The following is a 26640-nucleotide window of genomic DNA, read 5'->3' on the forward strand; positions in this document are numbered from 1 at the left end:
GGTAGGTACCCTATAACTCAGGTGTTGGGGAGACACAGTGAGGTGGGATGGGGAGACCTGCAGACGGGGATCCTGACCACCTTTCCTAGAAGGTGGGTGTTCCCACTGCTGCACCTCTTGCAGGCATCAGTCCACCCATGTAACCAGGGGCCTCGCAGGCCTCTCTACAGGGAGAGAACGCAGAAGAGTAAGGCCTGGGACTGCAAGATGCCGCTTTCCCTTCCCACTGCTCATGTTTCCGGAGCCTGGCCTGTGCTGCAGGCAGCTCAGGTCAGCACTGGCTGGGTCTCATCGCATGCCCGCTGTGTGTATGAGCCTGTGCTCAGCAGAGCTCTGCTTGGTCCACAGAAACACCTGTGTTTGAAAAAAGTTTTTTTTTTTTTTAACTTCATAAGTTGCCAACATTGGAGGAAAAGGACTAGTTTTTTTTAAACTTTTTTCCTTAAAAAGTATGAAGACCTGGAAAAATTCGGCCCACATTTCCAAGTGCAGCTGATGAGAGCTGAGTGGCCCCCTGCAATGGGATCAGCTCTCCCCTGCCTGCTCGGCACACATCCAGCTTCCTGTGTTTCCCACCTGGACCCTGAAGTGGGGTTTAGGACAACTCCCTAGAGAGAGACGCGCAGGCTGGGCCAAAACCTATCTAGGTGCCTTCTGACAACACACTCTAGGGCAGAATCCAAGCCCTCCCCTGGCCAGGCTGTCTTCAGCACTGATCACCTTCATCCAAAACCCTCAGCATCTTGTATCCCTAAAACAAGCCTACTGGAATATCTGTGGGGCACCTTCAAGTTACCTGCGCAGGTATCAGGAACTCACAACCAGAGTCCTGGCCTCGTTGTGTCCTAGGTGTTGACATAAATCATACTAGGCAGGCCTTGGGCTTTGCAATCCCTGCATTCCAGAAAATTTGGAAAGAAATGTGGATTTGCTATATATTGAGTTTGCTGAAACCAAGGTGCAACAAATTCTAACAAATACAATATGTGGACATGAGGGGTTAGTCCATCAACACATCAGTGAATGACTGCTGACCACTCGCAGCATGCCAGGACTGTACTGGGAGCTGTGAAAGCTCCCAAGGTGGCCAGGACACCAGCTCTTCCCCTTGCCGGTGCCTTCTTTCAGCTAAGAGGGTCTCAGGAGCTGTCTGGAACTGCCTGAGGGATGGCCTTTTGTGCCCAGGTGAGAATGACTCTGCCAATGGCTAGCTGTGTGGTCCTGAGCAAATCCCTTGCCCTCTCTAGGCCCCAGTCTCCTCACCTAGAAAATAAAGGTACCTTTGATAGCAAAAGTTTCTGCTAGCCCTAAGGTTCTATGGATCTAGGAATTACCTAGAATTTCTAAACAGAGTCCTGCTTAACAATAGCACCTTTACTACCCAAGGGAAAAGTTGCCTAAACCATAACCACCAAGAATTTTCAAACTCATTCAACACGTTATTAGGTGACCCACGAATCAGCACTGACAAAGAAGTGATCGCTATCAGTCTGGAATTAACACTTCCTGGTAGTGAATGGAGCATGTTTACACCTCCCTGAGGTCTGCACAGACTTAGGCAAACCTGATCAAAGGAAGCCCTAAAGACTTCCACTTGCAGCTCTGCCCAAGCCCACAGCTGTCGGGGCTCAGCTGGGTCCAGTTGTTGTTTAGTCACTCAGTTGTGTCTGACTCTTTCTTGACCCCATGGACTGTAGCCCACCAGGCTCCTCTGTCCATGGGATTTGCCAGGCAGGAATACTGGAGTGGGTTGCCATTTCCTTCTCCAGGGGATCTTCCCAACCCAGGTACTGAATGCGCATCTCCCGCATTGCAGGCAGATTCTTTACCACTGAGCCACCTGGGAAGTCCAGAGGTGTAGCCAAAGGGCACAGTCATGAATCACAGTGGCCCCCATGCGACTGGCCACTTCTCCTATACCCATGGTTCCTGAAATTCCTGACTCCCAGTTTTACACTAGTCACAAGGACATCCCTCTTGGTAAAAAATTGAGACCACAGCAAACAACCCACCAAGACTTGGTCCAAGTCACTCACAGAATTCTGGCTCTAGGAGCATTCCCACACCTGGAAAGGGGGATTTCTCAAGACATGCTCTCTGGTTAAAAGCAGCTTCAAAGTAAAAGAAAGGCAATAGTCCTTGCCATGGTCTACAAAGGCATGTCTATCCAGGCCCTCCAACCCACCTACCCTCTCCCCAGAGCTCATGTACTCCAGCCTTGATGGCCTCCACTCTGTCTCTCACACATACTGGCTTCTTCCCCACCACAGGACCTTTGCACATGCTGCTCTCCCTGCCCAGAATGCTCTTCCTCCAGACCTGCACTGGCTGGCTCCCCCATGTCCTTCAGACCTCTCATTTCCAACGTGCCTTCCTCAGGAGGGCCATCCCTCACCCTCCAAGTACAGATACTCCCCCTCCCCCTGTGTCACCCCAAACATCATTTCCTCATGGCACGTACCACTCTCTGACATCATCTTATCCATGGTTGTCTTGTTTACTGTGCCCTAGACCCTGTCTTGTCCAAGACTATACCCAGGGCTGCTCCATAGCCAAGGGATCATGTTCCAAGATCAGAAAGAAGCACGAGCAAACCTTCACCTCGCCATCCAGCAGCTGCATGACCTGGGGGAAGCCACTCAACTTCTCTGACCTCAGTTTCCACATCTGGAAAATGGAACCAATAAGATCATCTACCTGCAATGGAATTGATGAGTATTAAGATAACCCCAAGAAACTCTTCTAGTTCACTCTACCTTCCCTCTGGAGTTAAAATTATCTCTGATTTTCTTTTTCTCTCAGGCAAAATGAGAGTACTGGGATCTTACTTTCCTACCTCATGGCTGCGTACCGAGGAGTTTGCAGGGATCCTTACCTCCATGAGTCTGGAGAGCTCCCGGTGAAGATCAAACACGACGCAAAGCCACACACACATATGCAGGGCTTATCATCATTATCACACAGAAATTACAATTATTTACTCCCTCCTCTGTGCTCCCAACGTACTGCTCCTGCAGCATTTAACTAAGGTAATTACCACTGCCGCGGGAAGGCTGTTGACTCACACGTCTGCACCAGGACACGGGGCTGCCTGGGGACAGCACCCTGAGTCCAGGGTCCTGAGCGTGCCTCGGGGACATCAGGAGCCACTCTGAGTCTGATGGAGAGAAGGTCCTATGGTCTCTGAGGGCGAGTTCGTTCTAGAAGTTGCTGGGCCTCGAGACAGAGAATGGGGTCTTTGAAGGTAAAGCTGTGGAAGGCTGGACAGCCATGTCACCAGGCTCTGCCTCCATTCCTTGCTGGGATCGCTCTGGGAAGCCATGCTGCGGCAGGACAGTAAATCATTTTCTGATGTGTATGAGGGATTCAGTTAGCATTCGATTGCTTAGGGTTTCTATGTAATGGTGCTTTGGTCATCCCAAAGCTGTACTTTTATAGTATTTGACTTTAAAAATTCGAGTGTCTATTTCAAAGTATGGGTAGGGCATTGGTGGAGATGAATGGGAACAAGTACCTTCAGAAGCCCAGAAATTTCTCAACCAGCTCATCATAATCCCAGGCTCCAGGGTCTGAGAATCCTGTGTGCTGAGGAATCAGCAAGAGGCAAGAAAGGAGATGCCCACGTGCCCTCTGCTTGTTTTGAAAGCCTGTCCCCTTTCTTGGTCTCTGGAGCACAGAATTTGCTCTTGGATACAAAATTCTACCTCTACTCCAGTTCACATGACCCCAAATTATTCCAAGACATACATTTTCCGTGAAGGAAACTCTCTCCACCTGTTCATGACCAATCCCAAGAATAGCACATCATCTTTCTTCATCTTCTATGAGGTCCAGAGTATACCAAGCGATCAGCTTCTTAAAACGCATGCATTGGCGGCAGGAAAGCTGGTGAGGCCAGTGCCTCTGCCCACTCTATGGGGCTCAGGGACCACGTGCAGGATGGCGTGGCTCATTCACAGGAGAAGCCCGAGTCACTCCAGCTCCTGCCCTCGGGCGCCCCTTCTCATCCTGGCATGGGTCAAGGAGAAAAGGCAGCATCCTGGCAGTGCCTCCTTATCCACCTCAAAAGCCACAGAATGTGGAATGTTCCAGAGAAACCACAGAGAGGTGGTGGCGGGGGTGGGGGGGAGCGGGGGTGGGGGGGAGCCCCACCTACCACCTCCCCTACCTGAGGCCCTTGGCAGTGACACTAAGCTGGGCCTTCAGAAGCTGTGAGCATCCAGGCAGCGGAATCACTACCATCAATGTAGCAGCTAAATATTGAAAGACTCCTAACTCCCCCATCTGTGTTTTGCCTCCCAAGAGGGAAAATAGTCTTCACAGACATTCCCTGATCTGGCAGGCAAATTCTAAACCTTACTGGCAACCGCAGGCTTGTTTTCCCAACCAAACAGCTATGAAACCAAAAATTGTTCTGCCTGCGTTATGCTGAGGAGGGAAGTAGCCAAACAGTTCAGTCTGGAGGCTCGGGAAGCCCGCGGCCGCCTCCATCGCCAGAGCAGACCGGGTGCTCGAGCATCCTGGAGCTGCTGCCCACCTGCCCGCCGTCCACTGGGGGAAGCTACAACTGCCGGTATTCGCTGCTCCTTTTCTTAACACAGAATACACCCACCAAGAAGCTGACGGAAAACACGCACCACAGTGTGAAATCAACACTTTCTAACTCAAAGAAAGGGGGTTAAAAAAAAAAAAAAGAAGAAGGGAAAACTTCCAACCCTTGGCTGCAGATACTTCCTCCTACGAGATTCCATGAAGTGCTGGCACCACGATGGCCCCAGGCCCTGCCACTGAGCCGACCTTGTCTCCCCAGCCCCTCACTTTCCATTTTATGGTATTTCCCTGCATTTTTCCTAGCCCTTCTCAATCTTCATACCGGAACCCTGCACCTGTGCAATTGCTAATAAACCAAATCTGATGATAACCGTGGAAGCCTAATTGATAGGGGCCTTTATCGACTGGCCTTGATGTCTATCTGAGGTTCTCAACAGCCAAGATTTAAATGTTTCATTTTATTTTTAACTTTCACTTTTCCACATTTCAGCAATGTCAGGCAAAGAGGTATGGTTTTACTATCAGAAAGAATCATGGTGCAGAATAATTTATGACTTCAGCTTGGGCTTTCAGAAAAGCTATTTCAAATCTTCACTTTGATTTGGTTGTATCAAAACTACTCAAAATAACAGCGGCACTTTCTTGGAACCAGAATATGTTAGCAGCACCTCAGGACTGCGTACTGAAGCCTCGTATTTATCCCAGAAGAAAACTTGAGAAAGGAGTTAAGCCATAGAGAGAAAAATAACATTTTTTCATGATTCTTTTTTTCCCCCTCCCCACCCATCCCCAAATACACCCAAAGCACTAAGGAATCCCTCCCCCATGGCGAATGGTCCTGCTAGTCAGGACTCTCCCAGAGCTATGGGCAGGTAGAGGAGTCCTACCTGGGTGGGGCAGAGGCTGGGAGGAAGCCCCTGGCCAGAGAGAGGGAGAGGGGCCATTTGGTTGGGATTTGTATTAGGTCAACACGACAAAGCAGGAGGAAATGATGTGTGTCTAGGGCAAAGAGTTCCAAGACTTACCTTAGCAGCTTAACTGCATACTTGTCTTAAGGACTGTCAGTCTGGTGAGAAAATACCCCAGAAAGGATGCAGCTGATCCAGGCACTGACAGATTGCCAGAGGGGCGTCCCAGTTCCCTATCACAAAAGGAAATATAGAAAGAAATGATGTAAAGTGAAATGTAACAAATTCACCAAATCACAGCAATATGCAGAGGTCAAGGAAATTCAACTGAAAAGGTTAAAGATGAAATCAAATCCGGTGTACGAGAATGAAAATCTATCCCAATGCAAGGCCACCGGTGACGTGCTGTAGACAAGAAGCTAAATACTGCCTAGCACTGGGATCTTTCATTTTCATCAGATCAATAAAAGCTTATATTTATCAGGATTCCAAGCAGCTGCCACTTCTGACAACCTCCACTTTATTTTCTCACTCCTTGCGCTGTATCAGGGCAAAGAGGAGAGGAGAAGCAGCTTTTAATGCTATTTACACCTGAAGACACAATTCCATTAAGAGGTCCTGTTTTGTTAAAGAAACAGGGAATGATATGATTATATTGGCAGGAGCGGGAAGTCTCTTTGTTCTTCCCCCCATGTTTTCCCCTTTGCGATCCAGACCCAGCACGAAGATTTCCTGACATGAAGTCCATGTGTGAGCACTTTTTTGTTCAAACTTACCATTTACAAAGAGAGAAAGGCTTTCTGCTAAAACAGTTACCACTCTAATCATCTGTACAACAATATTTGCTATCAGGCATTCTAAATAGATTATCACCAGTCCATCTGTGTCATTATTGATTTATAAGGCTCTAAGCAGCTTTAGAATGGAAGCTTTCCCACTGAAGGGTTTCTTGTATAAATCAGAGCCGTGCTCAAATATAGCAGCCATCACTCAAGATATTGTTCTTAAAATCATAACAAGAAGGAGAAAATGATAAATTGCTTGTAATATACTGATCCAAACTGATATGCAAATCTTGTTTTTTAAATATATTACTTGAGTAAAAAGAGGCATCATTAACATATGAATGCTATATGCAAATGATAGTGACAGAGCAGATGTTGGCGCATGTAATTGACCTATATGTGAATTGCATCAGAACCCTTAACTCTATTAATTCACTACCCAGTAACTAGATATTGTCCAAAAAGTACATTCTTTGAAACCATATACTGGAAGCAAAGCTGACAGGGTTCCAAGGATTCTGAAACAAGGTCACTGTCACTAGTATTTTGCTGTCATCTGCATTCCCCTTCTTATAGATGACATCATCATGGGGCCGTGTAAATCGATCACTTAATAGCATTTAGAAAATACTGCAGTGGGGAACAGGTTATAAAAAAAAAATGCCCCAGTTTTATTCTTTTTCTTGGCAGAAATGTCATCCCTCTTAAACTGAGGGTTTGTGCATGAGTGCACTGTGAAACACACAGATGCCATTTTATTCCCCGTCTTTATTTTTCCACTTCTTCTCAGAATGACATTAAATTGTATTAAATAGCCTTTTGTCCACAGGGCACAGACCACCCCGCATATGATAATGTATTAATGCCCCACGTTCCAGCCACTGAGCTGAAACATTCTGAGACTTGGAGGATAAGTATGAAGCACCATTGTGTGTATAGCCTGCTAACAACTGTGACACATACTAATAGAAACATACCTAATAAATTACTGCTTTCAGGTCTAGCAAGCTGACATTTCTCTGCAAGGGACAATTTTATATTTGTGGCACAGAACAAAATTGCTTCATATGAAGCCACTGTGGATTAGCATAAAAATTAACACTTAAATTTCAGCTTATTTTCCACCCTCTCCTCCTGCCACAACAATCAATTCCTCTTATAAATCTGATTAGATTTTATGATGCTTATTATTCAGAGCATGTCTCAACACAGCATTCACAGGCTTGAAGACTATTTGTTTAAATAGAAAAAAGAAGCAGATAAATCTATAGGTATTTTTTATTACCCCATTCCCCACCAGTTTCTTTCTCATATTGTAACATCAGTAATTGATTGCACACATTAATTAACATGTAAGGTAGAAATTCTGCATTATGCATGATTTATTTTCCTATCTGGTGAGTAGGTTTGTCTGCTGCCCTTGTGTTTCTAGGACATTGGGCTCGATTCTGGTCCAGACATAAATGCCAATGCTCATTCCCCCTGAAAGTTATTAATGTCAGATATGAAATGAGATTTTTGATTTCACCTGCTTACTAATCCACAAAAGCTGTTTTGAGTGATGCAGGCTTAAACGCCAAAATTTGAAATGATATATTGCTATATCTGATAACATGCAAATATGTTCATTAGACATAATTTAGCAGGAGAGAATAGCAACACTTTTATAACTAGTCTAGGTCAAAAATGGTTGTTAATTAAACAAGTCATGAAAAATGGCATTACAAGGAGACTGTCCAGCAGACACCAGACTTTCTAACGATATGCCGCTGATAGGTTCCCAATGCTTTCCACTAAAACGGAGGGGAAAAAACTTTCTGAGCATTTCACATAATCTACAGCAATGTTAACAAAACTATGCCCACATTAAGACCCTCAAATTGGTCACAAATTCTTCTTAGTTTTTAATGGTAACACACTACACTTCTCCATTTGAAGATGCGATTTCACTTTCTGTCTTAGTGGCTTAAGGTGATTTATATGGTTGACTCCTTCACAAATAAACCAGAAAAGAAATTAATATTATATCCGGCCATGCTGCTGGCTGCCCTGCGTGTTTATGGCTGTGTATTCTAAATCAAGTAGAGCAATAAGCAAAAGGATGCTTGGGCGATGAGGGCGGCGCCAGGGCTGAGGTGGATGGCAGACAAAGGCACAGGAGGAACGTGCAGGTGGATCTTCTCTTTCCTGTGGTCCTTCTCAAGTGAAGACTCCTGTTACCTAGGGGACCCGGGTACAGGAAGAACTCTTGATTGGTCATGAGTTGAGATTCAATGTGGGTGGGGTTCTGATATGCAGGTAAAACTGACCACCTGAGCTTGTCTTCTTGGGGTGAGGCTTCGTGAATACCTGGGGGGAGGAGAGTGTCTCAGGAATTAAGTACACAGTCTAAAGGAGGGTAGGAGGAGTTTCCAACTGGCCACCCACCTATGCCACCTTCCATCAGCGAGGAAAGTATTCATAGAGCAGTTAAGGCTCAACACATCATCTAGAGCCAATTGGTACTGGTCGATGCTCTACTTAACAAAAGCGTCCTTGCAGCCAGACACTTAAAACACAGTCTTGAAAGCAGAAAGGGCATGTATATGCATTGGGAGTCACATAAAATAAGGAAGGCTGAGTGCAAGAGTAGATGGCCATCTCAATAAACCAAGAGAAGTTCACATTTAAGCCATGGAAGCAATCAATCTATATTCCCGACACCAACTCAGAGCTTGATGGAAAAGTGATTTCTAATCCTCACTTATCTGGTGGAGGCAGGTCCTTCCCCAAATACTTCATGTCCAGGTGTAAAACATTCTCGTTCTTAGCCTGGCTTGCGGTCAATATTACTACTATTGCTAGGACTCGCACCTCATCTTTGACTATGTTTTATGGTTCTATACTTTCAAATCCAGAATCTTAAAATAAGCGTCATAGCATTCATCCTGCCTATCTTTCAGGGATAATGTGAGGTTCAGAAAAAAAAAAGAAAACAGATGGAAACTCTTTGGTGGAGGAAGAGAAGGAAACATAGTTCTGAAAGGCTCTTGTTACTTTTTACTCCCACGATGTCCTTCACTGCATCTCCTGCCCACTCCATGCACGCCCCATCTGGACAGGGAACCTCTCCTTTCCAAACTGTCAAATCACAGCCCCGGTTCCTGGACTCAACCATCTTCTGCTTCCCCATGGGGCATGCTGCCAGTTCTCACATCCTAGGAGCAACTCAAGGATCACTTGGGGTCACAAGACTTATTGACAAGGTCTGGGGATCCCCCTATGTATTCTCAGATCATTCGGAAGTCTTGGGGAGGAAAGACTCCAAGATGGCAGCACTTAAATGACATTTAGATCCCATGGTCACAGTAGATGGCATTAGCCTGTGCCTCTCATGGGCCAGTAATTCTCTTTCAGGGGGCCTGGCACTATTTATCCAACTTCATGTGCCTCTACATGACAGAATGGGAAGAGGAACTAAAGAACTTCTTGATGAAAGTGACAGAGGAGAGTGAAAAAGTTGGCTTAAAACTCAACATTCAAAAAACTAAGATCATAGCATCCTGTCCCATCACTTCATGGCAAACAGATGGGGAAACAATGGAAACAGTGACAGACTTTATTTCCTTGGGGTCCAAAATCACTGTAGACAGTGACTGCAGCCATAAAATTAAAAGACCCTTGCTCCTTGGAAGGAAAGCTATGACAAACCTACACAGCATATTAAAAAGCAGAGACATCACTTTGCCAACAGAGGTCCATATAGTCAAAGCTATGGTTTTTCCAGTAGTTGTGTACAGATGTGAGAGTTGGACCATAGAGAAGGCTGAGCACTGAAGAACTGGTGCTTTTGAATGGTGGTGCTGGGGAAGACTCTTGAGAGTCCCTTGGACAGCAAAGAGACCAAACCAGTCAATCCTAAAGGAAATTAACCCTGAATATTCATTGGAAGGACTGATGCTGAAACTGAAGCTCCAATACTTTGGCCACCTGATGCAAAGAACTGACTCACTGGAAAAGACCCTGATGCTGGGAAAGATTGAAGGCAGGAGGAGAAGGGGACAACAGAGGATGAGATGGTTGAATGGCATCATCAACTCAATGGACATAAGTTTGCACAAGCTCCAGGAGATAGTGAAGGACAGGGAAGCCTGGAGTTCCATAGTCCATAGGGTTGTAAAGAGTTGAACACAACTGAGTAACTGAACAACAACAACATGTGCTTCTATACCCAACAATGAGAAAGATGCCCAGAGTCTTCCCTGGATATGGTTAAACTGGTCCATATTTCTCCAGAGAATTTAATTAACTTCAAAGTGCTTTATTTGTTGAAAGGGTAAAATGAATGAATGAAATAACAAATGCACACATGAAGAAATAGGTGAATAAGAGAATGAATGCATACAGGCATGAGTGAATAGATGGAGAGAGAGAATGACGATTGCAAAAGTGTAAAAACTAATAATGCATGAACTAATATGTAAATTCAAAAATGTGCATGTAAATGAAAAAACACCCTATGAATGAATGAAAGAATATCACTGATATCTTTTTAATGAACAAGTATATACATGAGCTCTTACAGCATGACTAGGTTGATGTAAGATAGAAGAGAAGAAATAGTAAACAAGGTCTGATTTATTGTCAAAGTTTTTGGACCCATCCTTGGCTTCCTTCTTGTATCTTAAAGAACACAAATTCCTAGAAAACCCTGTGGGGCAGCCAATAGGATTTTGCATAAGCCACCACAGACTCAGGATAAGCAAGACAAACATTCCTGCCTCCTGTCTGGACCCTCAGGGTGAAAGGGTTCAATCAGGTGCTTCTGATTATGAGGCACCTGGCTTTGGTGCAATCCTGCACCTGCTAGACACTGATGGATGCCCCCTGGAAGGCAGAAGTTATAGCATCAGGAGCACAGACCCTAGATGATAGCCCAGTAAGGCCCAGCGATGAAACTGAGAATTCACATCATCACCCAAGCCTCCACTTATTCATCTTTAGAATGGAGATAACACATCTGAAAATGCTTAGCCCAGGGTCTGGCTCCTAATCACCACTCAACTAACAGCCTTCACAATCTGATATTGCTGAGCTGTTCTGCCCTGTGACTCCTGGGTCCCCTGCCCATGGAGAGCTTATTCCCAGGTGGACATCCAGCTCTACCAAATGTGCTGATGGCCAGGCTCCCAGAAGCAGGGGACTGCACCATAGGAACCCTCATGACTCTTTCCAAGTGTATATTAATATTTTATTTCTTCTTCCAAGCTCCACTTATCTGCATAAATAAAGATGTTTTCTATTTAAAATGACTGGAGAGAGTCAATCTTTGTGATCTTTGCTCTTCTATGGAATTTGGTTTCCCATCCACAGAACTAAGTACTTGGTCTAAATCATGGTTTTTCAGTATTTTTCTGGCAGATTCCTTTTCCAGGGAAATCTGACCACATGTAAGCTGATAAAAGCAGCTCTTCTAGCCAACCCTGCAAGAGACAGCTCTGAGTTCTCCCCTTCTCTACACTCCCAAGGTTCTTCTTGGAACCCCTGGGGTCCCATGGAAGCCAATTTGAGAACCACTGGATTGGAGACTTCCTGATAGCCCAGAAAGAGTTAATTCTGTGGCAACGCTTATAGTGGCGTTGAAGGACATGCCCTGGATGCCGGCAGAACCATATGCCAACTCCAGTACAGTTATCCACACCTGGGCAGCCTGGTGTTTACATAGGAACTAGAGAGATGTCTTTCCACATTGATGGTCTTCCAGCCCCAGTTAGCTGCCCTTTCCTCTCTTCTGCTTCCAGTCCTGCCGCTGATTCTAAGCTAGAGGCCAGTCCCCATTGAGGCAAGTGGGCTCAGACCCAGGCGTGACCCTTGAGCAAGACCATAGGCTTCCTGGATCTATAAGTCTTTTTTTTTTTTTTTACCTCATTTCTTTCTTTTTTTTTAATTTATGTATTTTAATTGGAGGCTAATTTTACTTTACAATATTGTAGTGGTTTTGCCATACACTGACATGACTCAACCATGGGTGTACATGTGTTCCCCATCCTGAACCCTCTTCCCACCTCCCTCCCCATCCCATCCCTCTGGGTCATCCCAGTGCACCAGCCCTGAGCACCCTGTCTCATGCATTGAACCTGGACTGGCGATCTGTTTCACATATGATAATATACACGTTTCAATGCTATTCTCTCAAATCATCCCACCCTCGCCTTCTCTCACATGGTCCAAAAGACTTTCCTATACATCTGTCTCTCTTTTGCTGTCTTGCATATAGGGTTACCGTTACCATCTTTCTAAATTCCATATATATGCATTAGTATACTGTATTGGTGTTTTTCTTTCTGGCTTATTTCACTCTGTAAAATAGGCTCCAGTTTCATCCACCTCATTAGAACTGATTCAAATGTATTATTTTTAGTGGCTGAGTAATATTCCATTGTGTATGTACCACAGCTTTCTTATCCATTCGTCTGCTGATGGACATCTAGGCTGCTTCCATGTCTTATTAGTGGGTAAAGAGCTACTACCTGACACACACATCAAGAAAAACAAACATCTAAGACTCTCCCTTAAACAAACTGGCCTTTAGCCATTATCAGAGGCCATCTCCCAGAATGAAATTTCTAAATGGGGAGTGACTACATTTTCCTCCCACCCTAACTAGATTGGGGACAACGTGGCCCACATTTTAATCATTTGTACCCCACCTTCACCTAACTGCCATATCTGCTTATACCTATGCCATTAACTCAGTAGGATTTTTCTTGAAATTAACTCACAGATTTGTTTTTAATGGAAATTTTATATAACACTGCCATAAATCAAAAACAATATTATTCTCCATCAAATTATGTAAAATAAATATCTAACTATATCAAAGAAGAAAGTGATCAGGCATGTTGAATCTGAAGTCATCTCTTGGTGTTGGGGACAGTGCAGGGTGGGGAATGGAAAGCACAGACCCAGCGGTGAGCATCCTGGACTTGAATCCTCCTCCCCTGCACTTTTGACTATGGACTTGAGCCCCAGTTTCCTCATCCGTAAAATGAGGGTGAAAGTAGTATCCACCTCATAAGGTTGTCATAAGAATTAATTAAATGAAATGATTAGTAATTAATTAATTGACCTCGTGTGCCTGGAAGTAGTTACCTGTTGCTGCGGCTGTTATACTAAAGATAAGCCAGCAGGAGGTGAAATCGCACAGAGCCGGCCACCTCTTAGGTGTCTCCCACAGAACGTTGGCTCACACACGCTGAGCTAGAGGAGGAGAGAGACACAGGGACAAGGTCACGGGGCTAGGCACCCGCAGCCTGCCCTCACCCAGCCCCGCCACTTGCTCAGTGTCTGACCTCAGAGTCTCTTCCCTTCCAGCCTTGACTCTCCCAACCGTCCTTTGAGGGGATTGAACACAGGAGTCTCCAAAGGACCTCCTGGCCACAGAGAACTTGAACCTCTGAGGCCACCACAAGCCCATCCTGGGTGAAAAAACAGCCCTCTCCCTCTACTTTGGCCCAGGAGAGAGACGCATTCAGCAAGCGGCTTCCACAGCAGGTGCTGGTGGCGGGAGGTGAGCCACAGAAGCTGACAATTCCCAAGACATAAGGCCCAGTGTGGGTACAAAGAGGGAACAAAGGAGGTACATGCAGGGTCCCCAAAACGGCCACTGGGACGGGCCATGGCTGTATCCAAGTCCCATTAGTGGGGACAGGCCAGAGGATGGGAGGCCAGAGAGATGGCCCAGGGAGGGCCCCAACCTTAGACGGCTCCTCCCCACTGCAGGCCTCAGCTCCCTCCCCTGACACTTGTTGTCTGTGGCCATCACAGCCGTCCCCTCAACACCTCACCCTAAAAAGTGCTGAGACAGTTGCACTTTGTGTGACGCACTTGGGAGTGACCACCTCTTGTTTCTTCCCCATATCTAACCCCATGTCCTGCAGTCAAGACTTTCCCAGGAGCAGACGTTTGTGTCTGTCCTGAAGCAGCACCCAGTTTCTCCAAGAATAGGTTAGCATCTCTTAGATTTTACATCTAAGTTTATTTATCTGTTTCTCAGATCCTAGTAAGAAAGGATAATGGAGTGCATAGCCATTCCCTTCTCCAGGGGATCTTCCCAACCTAGGATTGAATACAGGTCTCCTGCTTTGCAGGCAGATTCTTTACCATCTGAGCCACCAAGCAAGTCCCCAATAAGAAAGGCACTTCCTCAAAAATCTGATGGGCACTGTGGGACTTCCCCCAGGCAGAAATCACATATGCGTGTTGGATTTGAATCCCACTGTCCAGAGGTTGTGGAGGTGCTCTGGGACCCCCAGTTAGCAACCCTTTGTGCATATCACCTCCTCCCACCAACTCCAGGTGGGCCCTGGGCCTTCCCAGGTAAAGGTCTTCTTGCAGGCACCCCTCCAAGTGGGAGCCTCCCCCAGGCCCAGCCCCCTGTCCTGGATGGGGGAGGGGCTGAGAGCTTGTGAACCTCAGTAAACAGAGCTTGTGACGGGTCTCAGACAGAGATGCTCCCCCACCCCAGGAATCACTACGTGTGGCTTCAGGACAAACATACACACACACAGAGGTTCGTTTTGTAGGCATAAACACATGCTCTCTAAAAAGGCAATGCTGAGTCTCTGATACAAAATGAGGGTATGAAGCCGACACTGTTTACAATCAGCTGGATCCCTTGGACTTGCAAGCCCTTCTTCCAGAAACGTTCATGTGAAAGGCGCTTCCTTAGGAGTGGGTACTTATCTTACTCACAGGGGAGCTAGGATGATGCTACCATAGAAGGGCCTACGCCGGGGCCCCCATCGGTCCCCGTGGGGGCAGGAGATAGAGCAGACCGAGGGACAGCTGCCCTGGAACTCGCTGAAGTGGACGGCCCAGCGTCTGCCCTTTTGTGAACTCGCTAATCACAGCAGCACTGATAAGTCCTAAAGCTCTCCGGCTAACCCCAAACCAAGTCATGATTCAGGTGTTTACTGCTCTACAGCCTTTATTAAAACAAACAGTGTAAGGAAACAACAAAAAAATGTTTTTTCTCATTTCTTTCAATTGTTCTGCTTGGCAACTTTATTGCACATTAGTTCAAAATAAGCTGCCAATAAAGTTGGATAAAATTAAACTCATGCTGGAGTTTTTTCCTCAATAATTTTTGCTGGGTTGTTTTTATTTTCATAAGGATTTGAAATGTGGCATTATCTTAGGTTCAGAATTTCACTGTCTGGGTAGTTACAACTTAACTTCTACTGAGTTTATGAATTCCAATCTCAGTTCTTTTAAAATGAGTTTGGTTTTACTGTTAGTTTCATACCAAAGCAGACTCTGTAGCAGTTTGTCTTTCCCTGTACAAAAAGCACAATATAAAACCAGAATCTTCTGTACTGTAATTAGGCTTAGAAAATTATGTGATTTCTAATTTAACAAAACCTCAGAACACTGCATAATCCACAACCCAAAGTCAACATTTGTTTGAATGTATGATTTTAGGAAAATATTTTTTTAAAGAGAGCATTTGTGAATAGGCCAAAACGATTCAATTTAAGATAGCAAAAAATCAACATCTTGGAGTAAAAATAATGCACTGTAGTAATTTGATTATAGTGAAAATCAAATGTCATGTGTTGTAAGCAAACAATAGGCATTTTTATGCAACTAAACATTTTTCTGGCTATCTAAATATGATTTGTTCATCTAAAATGATAAATTTAATCCCATCACCAGCAGATCAATTGCAGGTTTAACAGATAAAACCAGAATAAATCATCGTATCACTGTATTGGAAACACAAAAAGCAGACAGAAGCGAAGTCTGGACTTCAAATTGGAGTCTGTTTCCAGGCGTCCCAAGGACCGTTTGCCACAGAGAAGTTCAATGTATACATAAAGTCATCTGATCCAAATATGCTAATGATTTTTATTGGTCGAATCTTAAAAGTGAGGTTTATTTTTATGAGTATGCATTAATTAACCCAGCATGTACTATCTTTCAGACTATCTTGCCAGGGACTTTCATTTAAACATGTTTATTGTGAAATGTTTGCATTCTCCACATTTGTGGCCCACACGCAGATTATTTCATACTTTCCTTTAGAGCACTTAGAAAAGTTAAAAGGAGTTATTGTTTTTGATTAATGCCATTTTGGGGCAGTTAAAAAAAAAAAAAAAAGAGTTCCAAATCCTAACTCTGCATAAATTCTTTGACATTAAAAAAAAAACAACCTCTGCGAGTTCCACTGCACAAAGATACGTGGGGGTCTGCTCTGGGTTTATTTGAAGGTGGCCTACTAAAACTGAACTTTATTAACTTTGGTGTTTGCATGAACTTGTGGAAGAGCGATGGCCAATGTGGAGCAGCTATCAATCACAAAAGGAGGGCCGCACTCGGGGCTGTGGTGCAGCACAGATGGGAGTTCTAAGGCCCCGCCTGTCATCTTTTGATTAAGAAAAGGAAATGATTTCACTAAAAAGATATTCCCTCTTGTGTTGTTTTGTTTTAACTGAGTTTGTACTTTCCACCAAACTGGACATATTTATTGAGACTCATAAGTTACTTCACGATTACCAACATCACTGCAATCTCAACAAACTATTTTTTTTCTTGCCAATTATCTAAATATCATAACTATAAAATATCTTAAAACATTCTCCATACTGTAAACATCTTAGCTACAAAGCTTCGAGTGTAAACAGTATGATGCATCAGAATGGTTTTAAGCGATGTTATAAAAACTGCTCTTAAAAACTAAACAAAAATGTAAAGCTTCCATCTGTTTTATGATTTTTCCACTGCTGAACGGCTGCTGTGTGCCAGTTCACTGAACCATGGCTTGCTAAAGAGATTGCTAGGGTCACAGACTGAAAAAACAAAGAGCACGTCTTTAATGGTGGGATTTTTTTTTTCCTCTCAAGTCTTCCTGACATGGCTGGAACGGAATTAAGTGTGCGGCGGCCGAGGAGAAGGGACAGAAAATGCACAGGATGCCTGTTGCAGGAGGAACCCTCACAGCCTCGTATTTTCTAAAGAATGTCATTTCGGCAATTATCTTAGGTTCTTCGGTGATTGTGTATCTGCAACCACAATACACTCTTGCTTCCTCACCGAATTTTCTTTGGGGCCCTGTGTATACTAGTTAAAAATAGACAGCAAATTGCACACTAAGAAAAAGCAGGCTTATTTTTGTGCACATATGCAGGTATGAAACAATGATAATTTAGAGACTGCCCTTTCTACTCTGCTCTCAGCCCTGGTCCAAGGGGGTGCAAAGGTGCCTGAGCAGGTGAAGACTCCTCAAAGAGGCAAGAAAAAACTATCTTTCAGTCCAAAGGCTTGTCCCTGAGACATTGGGAGGTGACAAGCGGAGGAAACTAAAAGAGACAGTGCATTAATCAAGTGCTCAGAGGACACTGCTGAGTGGGGACCACTGCGTGGGGAGTCAAGGGCCCGGCTGGGCCCACTGCAGTCTCCCATCAGGGAGACGTGTGTCCTGGGAGCCCTCCTGACCCCTACCACCCTGCCCCCTGAGGCCACTTCTGAGGAATAACAGTGAGCACTGGGTTTGCACTTCCTGGGCTGGCTACCTGACCCCTGTCCCCCCTCCCCAGCCCCAGAGACAGTGCCTTTGGAGGCTGGGGGCTTCTCCGGCTTCCCCCAGGAAAGACTCACAGAGAGAAAGGCATTGCATGTCAGCCCCCGAGGCCAGCTGGACCAGGTCTCCCTGTCCCACCGCTCTCCTTTAGAAAGCAGGCACTCCCGGGGCTGGGATGGGGGTGGGGACAGGCTGCCAGGGCCAGGGCAGGTACAGCCGGGAGTCCGCCTGCCTTCCCCGGGGTGACAAACACATGTCGGACCTCCTCACAGGGTCCTCCAGCTCACAAGCGTGGGGTCCCCCCGAGCTGGGGGTCATACTCTGATATCTTGGAGAGAAGAGAAGGGGACACCTGGGGCCAGAGATGCCAGGGCAGACCACCCTGCCTCTGGAAGCGGATAGCCTTCACGTCCACAGGCACCACTCACCCTCAGTGGCCAGCCTGCGGCACGGCTGTCACCTCCCCATCTCCCTCTCTGATTCCGCCGCTCCCCAGGGCTTCGGCCCTCCCTTCTGCCGCTCTATGATGCTGAGGCTTTGCACTGCCGCTTGCTATGAGGGCATCCCTTCCCCCAAGGGGTCCATCTCTGTGAGCGGCTTTACAGGTCCTAACAGGAGGCCTGTCATGGGCAAGGGACTCCCCAGAATTCCTCGGAAGACCAGCAGTTCGAAGAGCAGGTTACCACCCAGGGGTGAGCCAAGGCCTGCGCCTGCTGCACCCTGAGACCTGAGAGCACGGGTGTGGGGATGCTTGGAAAGCAGGCCTGAGTCCCCACTCTCACCCGCTCCTCCTAAAGCGTGTCCATTTCCCGTGGAGTCTCACACGTGCACCACGCCCAGCAGACCAGCGACCAAGACTCCTCAGCTGGGTGACCGGTGGCTCTTCCCACACACTGTTCCCGCTGCACTTGGGCTTCAAAAGCCCAACCCAGACCCTGTCATCTGGGCCCTCCTGTCCCAGTGTCCGGAGCAGCAACGACCTCAAAGAACACCCAGCCTGCACACAGGCCCTGTGGGCTCTGAGGCAGGCTGGCATGATTCCGTGCACATTCCAAATTTAAATCTGGGACGCTCTCCCCTTCCTTCACTGCTCCAGAACCCGGGGGAGGCATCTGCCTGGAAACAGCTGTCACCCAAAGGAGGAGGCGGCACAGACGGTTCCCCCGTGCGCACCTCCATCAGAAGCCACACATCAGCCAGGGTTACTTAGCTACGGAGCACCACAGCCTGGGGGAAGGGGGCCGGCCGGGGAGAGAGCCCCCACGAGCAGGGCCCCCAGGCCCGCTCTCACACACGCCACACGCTGGTCAGCAGAGCCATCTGCAGGGGGCACGGGGTTCCTGCCTCATCACAGGGAAACTGAGGTTCAAAGAGGTTAACCACTGTGATCAAGATCACGTGACTACAATGATACTGATACAACAGTCGCAATAATAAACAGTAAGAACTAATCACTTATTAGCACGTGAATAATGCTCACTGTGGGCCAGGAGCCCCTTGGTGCGGTCCAAGTTCAAATCCTTACAACAACTCCGTGAAAGGCTATCATATCAGCACTGCCCTCAAACAAGAACAAATACGAGGAAATGGAGGCAAAGGAAGATCAAGTAGTTTGCCCGAGGCCAAGTAAACCAGGAAGTGACAGAGCTAGGATTCGATTCAGGGGGCCTTCTGCTTCTGTTCTCTGAGCCACCTGGTTGCGCTATCCACTGACCTCGTCATGGCCATCACAGGGGACCAGGGGAGTTGATCTTTACTGAGCTCTCACTGGGAGCCCAGGGGTGGCAAGTTCTCTCAGCTTCATGTGTTATTTAATGTCTATTACTCACTTTATTCCCAATATACAGATACCAGGAAACTGAGGCTCAGAGATGTTGGGCAGTTTTCTGAAGGTCAAATGAGGAGCAGCAGCAGAGGGGGAAGCCCTGTGGGGGAGGCAAGCTGGACCTGGCTCCAGGACCCTCCAGTGGAGAAGCCCCACCCTGGCCTGCAGCGGTGTCTCTGGCCAGCAGCAGGAACAGGATTTCAGAAGAGGAAACGGGACCAGCACTGGTATGTCACGCTCATCACAGCGCTGGAGACGCTGTTTGGGATTTGCTGTGGTTGCCAACCCATGTGTACTTCTCACTGAGGCTAATCTCGATTATAATGTGGGTTTATACTAAGTCCAGAGAAGGGAGGGGGCCAAGCCCAAAGCTCCAGTTCATGCAGATGGTGGTGGGAGCCTCTGCAAACACTGACCATATTTAGGAGAAGTCAGGAGATGGGGACGCCAGCCATTCGGCTCAGCAGCCCAACTCAGTGGGCCAAGCGGCCCGGCCGGGAGTGCCCAGCGCCAGCCCTGGCTTCTCTGGCCCTCAGAGCACAGGCAGGGGTTTCTGTCACTGTCCCGTCGGAGTGCTCCAAGTTCAAACAGTAGGAAGAGGACTAAGTTGAATGACAAAGGAGAATAATTACACAAGGCAACGATCTGCCCATCACCACCAAACGCTGAGGTCCCCAGGGACGGGCCTCCAAGAACAAGGCCTAGAAGAGGGCCCCTGAAGCCAGAGCCCTTCCCTGAGAACACAGACAATATGAAAAATGCTGGAGGGTCAGGCTGCACTTTCCTCGAACTAATCACTAATGAAGTTTGGGGTGAGCTATTTTGAAAGCAGCCCACACAGCACAACCACACGCCGTCATCAGCTGCCGTCCTCAAATGCAATTTCATTCATAATTAAATATGAAAAAGCCACCACCTTAAAATAACATAGGGGTCACAGTTGAACTCTCCTGTCTGGGCCAACGAATTCTGGCCTCCGCTGACCTCTCCAAGATGGTTCCCAAACCTTCCCAAGCACACACCCTTCCTCCAGCCCCAGGGGTCCACCTGCTGTCCCCAGACACACCACAGTCCTGCCTCCAGGTCTTTGCCCATCCCACCCTGCCTTCCACACACCCTTCTCCCCCCTCTCTGTCTGCAAGTGCCAACCAGAATGCAAGGATCAGCTTGAGCAATCTCTCCTAAGAAGCCTTCAGCAGCCAAAGCCTGAAAGAGCCCCTGGCCAGGCTGAATTTCAATAGCAATTGCTTATACAATCTCTTTGGCAAAGCTGATCTTGTATGGCCCTGTGCTCTCTTCTCTTGCCCTCCTAAGCATCCATTAACACTCCATGAGCAGGCATCCCACTCATTCATTCATTTAGCAAATGTTTGTTTACTGAGCAACTACTATGTGTCAGACACCAGAAAAACAACAGGGAAAGCCAGACGTGGTCCCTGCCCCCTCGGAGGACATCTTCTAGGAGGACCAGATGAGGAATTCACCAACAAACACGCACTAGATCTTTCCAGCTGCACTCTCAGTTCCCCAAGGTCAGGCCCTCCCCTACATTCATGTCAAAGCCTACACCGGCTTAGGATACACAGTCTGCTCAGAGCATGCCGACCTGCCCACTCTTCTGGCTGGGTCACCTCTTGCCTAGTTCATCCATGCTGTGCCTCAGAACTCCTCCTTAATCTGTATTTAGGAGAAATTCCTTTGGTGAGGACAAGCAGAGCTGGGTGGGTGTCAGCCCTTGAACCCGGAGGTTCCCAGTGGCTGCTGCACGGCAGCAGCCGGAGGGGCCCCTCATGGGACCAAGACAGAGAGTGAGCCCACACCCTAGCCCAGGAGATGAGTGAACATGCAGGAACATTTTAAAGGCCACCCACCATCTGGAGGCAGCTCCAGCAAGGAACATTCTGTCCACAACAAGGGTAAACCGGGAACCACACGGGAAGCAGCACTTGCAGCCTCTCAACAAGCTGAGGAAGAATGGATTCCCTAGAGAGCAGGTCCCAAGAGGCTGGGGAGAGATGCCCCAGGTGCTGAGAAGTGGGCCAGGAGTGAGGCAGCTCGGGGGACCAGATACCCACAGCACTAACCTAGCACATGCTCATGTCTGGTGCAAGGCTGGGTCATGCTGTTAAGAGGGGCGGGAACTGGGTGGGGCTGGGCTTCTAGAAGCTCACAGACCTCGAGGAGAGAGGAGATGCTACCCTTGTGAGGCCAGTCACACACATACAGGGGGGCGCTGGCAGCGTCACACAAACTCCCATTATTGGAATTTAAGATGTAACTAAGCCCCTGGCAAGGACTTCCCTGGTGGCTCAGACGGTACAGTGTCTGCCTACAATGAGGGAGACACAGGTTTGATTCCCGGGTTGGGAAGATCCTCTGGAGAAGGAAATGGCAACCCACTCCAGTACTCTTGCCTGGAAAATCCCATGGACGGAGGAGCCTGGTAAGCTACAGTCCATGGGGTTGCAAATAGTCGGACACGACTGAGCGACTTCACCTTACTTTACCTTAAGCGCCTGGCATGTGTTATTTTATTTGATGCCCAACCCCCCTAGCACAAGGTGGGGAAACTAAGGCTCCAAGACAACAAGTGCCATGTCCAAGGTCACACGGCTAATACTGGAAGCAGTAATCAGGTCCTGAGTTCATTCCCACCTGTGCTAAATCCTCTAGATCTGATCACACCTGTTCTCCCGTGGCTTCCACGTGTCGCCCCCTTCATCTCCCACCCACTCCAGAGCCCTATGCTGTTTGGAGACCTGTAAAGGCAGGTCACTGAACCAAGGCCACTGGGATTCCCGTTGTAAAGAGCAACATCCTCCCCATCACATACCCGTGAGATGCTCCCTGCAGCACCGTCGCCATTGTAACGGGCTCAGTCCCCAGATGAGAAGACAGGGGCTCGGGGGGAGACATGGGATGTCACAGCAGCAAACTCTGACCCCAGTCTCAGCCACAGTGCTGCTATTCTCCGGGTTTTGCTCCTCATCCGAGAAGTGGGAAGGACTCCCCTGCCACACGGGCACTGGATTAGAATTCCAAAGGGAAGAGGTAGGTTTCAGGGGTCAGGAAGTTCCATCTGACTTGCCGGGTATTCAGCCAATAAGCTTTTATAAACATCTTTCTCCATCCCTCCCCAAGAATCACACCGCTCTGGGTTCAATGTGGATGCCATCAGTAATACTCAACTTGTCAGAATTATGGCTTCCTACTTATGAGGAAGAGAATGTTCTGGAGCCCCAAGCACTCACTTTCCACTGGCTAAGTTGATCCTTTTGCTGGTTGCTACCAGCTCAGATGCATGGAGCTCTCATTTCACTGAAAGCTGTGGGTTTGTCACCGATCGTGTCCATCAATAATCAGCAGATTAGCAGCCTGCTTGTGCAGACACTTCTATTTTCAACCTGAAGGGTGGTTTGGGGGTTTCTTTTAAATTTAACTATTCTCATTAAGGATTCATAGCACACCAAAAGAGTGATTTTTTAAAAAAATCATCTTTGCAGAAAAGGAATATCAGCAAAAATAATCACTATTCCAGGCTCAACAATGAGTCCCTAATGAGGACAGCAGTCATCAGTTAAATAAACATATCATTAGGATGAGAATGGATGTGTCAACATAGACACAGTCCACTAATTTGTGTGTGTGAGAGGGAATGTCTGTGGTCCATCTTAGTGGGGTCCTGCTGGGGGTGGGTGTGCCCGTGACCTTTCACAGGTAAAGCTCAGGGTGTGGTAAAGGTCAAGGCAGGTGAAAGTGAAAGTCGCTTAGTCATGTCTGACTCTTTGAGACCCCATGGACTATACAGTTCAGGGAATGCTCCAGGTCAGAATACTGGAGTGTGTAGCTATTCTCTTCTCCAAGGGATCTTCCCAACTCAGGGATCAAACCCACGTCTCCCGCATTGCAGGCAGATTCTTTACCAGCTGAGCCACCAGGGAAGCCCAAGGCAGGTAAGGCAGAAGCTACTGATGGAACAAGGACAGGAGGTAGACAATGGGACACTGCCCTGGTGATCAAGCAGGCCTGCCACCATGAGCAAACCCAGAAAGCTTCAGATAGAAATAGCACCAGACAAGGAGGATTAAGAAGAGGAGCCTCTTATCCAGAGGCTCTACAGCCCTGTTGGTCACTGGGGCTAAACCCTGCCTGGACACCCAATGTGGGCACAAACTCTTCACCCAGTTCTTTTCTCTGGAGACTCACAAGAGGCAGAGAGAACATGGAACCAAATGGGGCTCCACTGGAGCTTCAAGATTTCTGTTTGTCTGGGATCTGATGTCCTCTAGAGATGAAACTGAGGTTCTGATCAGGAAGAAGAGTCTCGTGGATCACAGAAGCACACTCCCTTTCAACCAATGTTCATTGAATACTTCCTGTAGGCCAGAGAGATCCTCAGGTATAGCACAGAGGAAGGTGCATTTGGTCCTTTCCAACATGGGACTTAAAGTTATGGGAAAGGGAAAGGTAATCATAGATTGTTAGGATAATCATAGGTTGTACTGAAGTGTCACAAAATAAATAAATAGTTGAGGCTCACAGTTGAGCCTGATTCAGACCATTAGAATTATGATTCTACATACAGGGAAGAAAATGTTCTGGAACCTCAAGCACTCACTTCCCATTGGCTAAGCTGCTTCTTTGCCTCGTTGCTACCATGCTCAGACATCAACATTTTAGGAATCAGTGAACTAAAATGAACCAGAATGGGCAAATTTAATTCAGATGACCATTATATCTAATACTGTGGGCAAGAATCCCACAGAAGAAATGGAGTAGTCCTCATAGTCAACAAAATAATCTGAAATGCAATACTTGGGTGCAATCTCAAAAATGACAGAAAGATTTCTATTCATTTCCAAGGCAAATCATTCAATATCACATTAATCCAAGTCTATGCCCCAGCCACTAATGCCAAAGAAGCTGAAGTTGAATGGTTCTATGATGACCTGCAAGACCTTCTAGAACTAACAAAAAAAGATGTCCTTTTCATCATAGGGGACTAGAATGCAAAAGTAGGAAGTCAAGAGATATGTGGAGTAACAGGCAAGTTTAGCCTTGGAGTACAAAATGAAGTAGGGCAAAGGCTAACAGGGTTTTGCCAAGAGAACACAGTGGTCACAGCAACCACCCTCTTCCAACAACACAAGAGATGACTCTACACGTGGACATCACCAGATGGTCAATATCAAAATCAGACTGACTATATTCTTTGCAACCAAAGATGGAGAACCTCTATACAGTCAACAAAAACAAGACCGGGAGCTGACTATGGCTCAGATTATAAACTCCTTATTGCAAAATTCAGACTTATATTGAAGAAAGTAGGGAAAACCACTAGACCATTTAGGTATGACCTAAATCAAATCCTTTATGATTATACAGTGGAAGTGACAAATAGATTCAAGGGATTAGATCTGATAGAGTGCCTGAAGAATATGGACAATATGCTCGTGACATTGTAAAGGAGGTGGTAATCAAAACCATCCCCAAGAAAAAGAAATGCAAAAAGGCAAAATGGCTGTCTGAGGCCTTACAAATAGCTGAGAAAAGAAGAGAAGCAAAAGGCAAAGGAGAAAAGGAAAGATGTATCCATCTGAATGCAGAGTTCCAAAGAGAGCAAAAAGAGATAAGAAAGCTTTCCTAAGTGATCAGTGCAAAGAAATAGAAGAAAACAATAGAATGGGAAAGACTAGAGATCTCTTCAAGAAAATAAGAGACACCAAGGGAACATTTCATGCAAAGATGGGCACAATGAAGGACAGAAATGGTATGGACATATCAGAAATAGAAGATATTAAGAAAAGGTGGAGAATAAACAGACGAACTGTACAAAAAAGATCTTCATGATCCAGATAACCACAACGGTGTGATCACTTACCTAGAGCCAGATATCCTGGAGTGTGAAGTCAAGTGGGCCTTAGGAAGCATCACTACGAACAAAGCTAGTGGAGGTGATGGAATTCCAGCTGAGCTATTTCAAATCCTAAAAGATGATGCTGTGAAAGTGCTACACTCAATATGCCAGCAAATTTGGAAAACTCAGCAGTGGCCACAGGACTGGAAAAAGTCAGTTTTCTTTCCAATCCCAAAGAAAAGCAATGCCAAAGAATGTTCAAACTACCACACAATTGCACTCATCTCACATGCTAGCAAAGTAATGCTTAAAATTCTGCAAGCGAGGCTTCAACAGTACATGAACTGAGAACTTCCAGATGTTCAAGCTAGATTTAGAAAAGGTAGAGGAATCAGAAATCAAATAGCCAACATCCATTGGATCATAGGAAAAGCAAGAGAATTCCAAAACAATGTCTACTTCTGCTTTATTGACTATGCCAAAGCCTTTGACTGTGTGGATCACAATAATTGTGGAAAATTCTTCAAGAGATGGGAATAGCAGACCACCTTACCTGCCTCCTGAGAAAACTGTATGCAGGTCAAGAAGCAACAGTTAGAACTGGACATGGAACAATGAACTGGTTCCAAATGGGGAAAGGAGTACATCAAGCCTGGATATTGTCACCCTGCTTATTTAACTTCTATGCAGAGTACATCATGCGAAATGCTGGGCTGGATGAAGCACAAGGTGGAATCAAGATTGCCAGGAGAAATATCAATAACCTCAGAGATGCAGATGACACCACCCTTATGGCAGAAAGTGAAGAGGAATCAAAGAACCTCTTGATGAAAGTGAAAGAGGAGAGTGAAAAAGTTGGCTTAAAACTCAACATTCAAGAAAACTAAGATCATGGCATCTGGTCCCATCACTCCATGGCAAATAGATGGGGAAACAATGGAAACAGTAACAGACTTTATTTTGGGGGTCTCCAAAATTACTGCAGACGGTGACTGCAGCATGAAATTAAAAGACACTTGCTCCTTGGAAGAAAAGCTATGACCAGCCTAGACAGCATATTAAAAAGCAGAGACATTACTTGGCTGACAAAGGTCCATCTAGTCAAAGCTATGGTTTTCCAGTAGTCATGTATGGATGTGAGAGTTGGACCATAA

At 46.5% G+C, this 26640-nt stretch overlaps 1 protein-coding gene across 10 annotated transcripts in view; it reads right to left on the reverse strand.

Annotated features, from left to right (window-relative positions):
* ZNF536 (zinc finger protein 536) overlaps nucleotides 1-26640 on the reverse strand; it is a 443099-nt gene that overhangs the window by 318557 nt on the left and 97902 nt on the right. For 8 of the 10 annotated variants that reach the window (XM_081505684.1, XM_081505680.1, XM_081505682.1 and 5 more), the window contains one exon: nucleotides 5577-5692. Coding sequence is in view for 1 of the 10 variants with exons in the window: in XM_081505676.1 (XP_081361802.1) it covers nucleotides 3038-3140 (103 nt within the window). In the remaining 9 variants the exon portion in view is untranslated. Of the gene's footprint in view, nucleotides 1-3037; nucleotides 4074-5576; nucleotides 5693-13375; nucleotides 13484-26640 lie in introns of those variants that run through there. The other 2 variants (XM_081505686.1, XM_081505676.1) reach the window with 2 other exon arrangements.

Source organism: Giraffa tippelskirchi, chromosome 7, assembly GCF_054371585.1.
Source record: "Giraffa tippelskirchi isolate mGirTip1 chromosome 7, T2T-mGirTip1v1.2.pri, whole genome shotgun sequence".
NCBI classification, from domain to species: domain Eukaryota; kingdom Metazoa; phylum Chordata; class Mammalia; order Artiodactyla; family Giraffidae; genus Giraffa; species Giraffa tippelskirchi.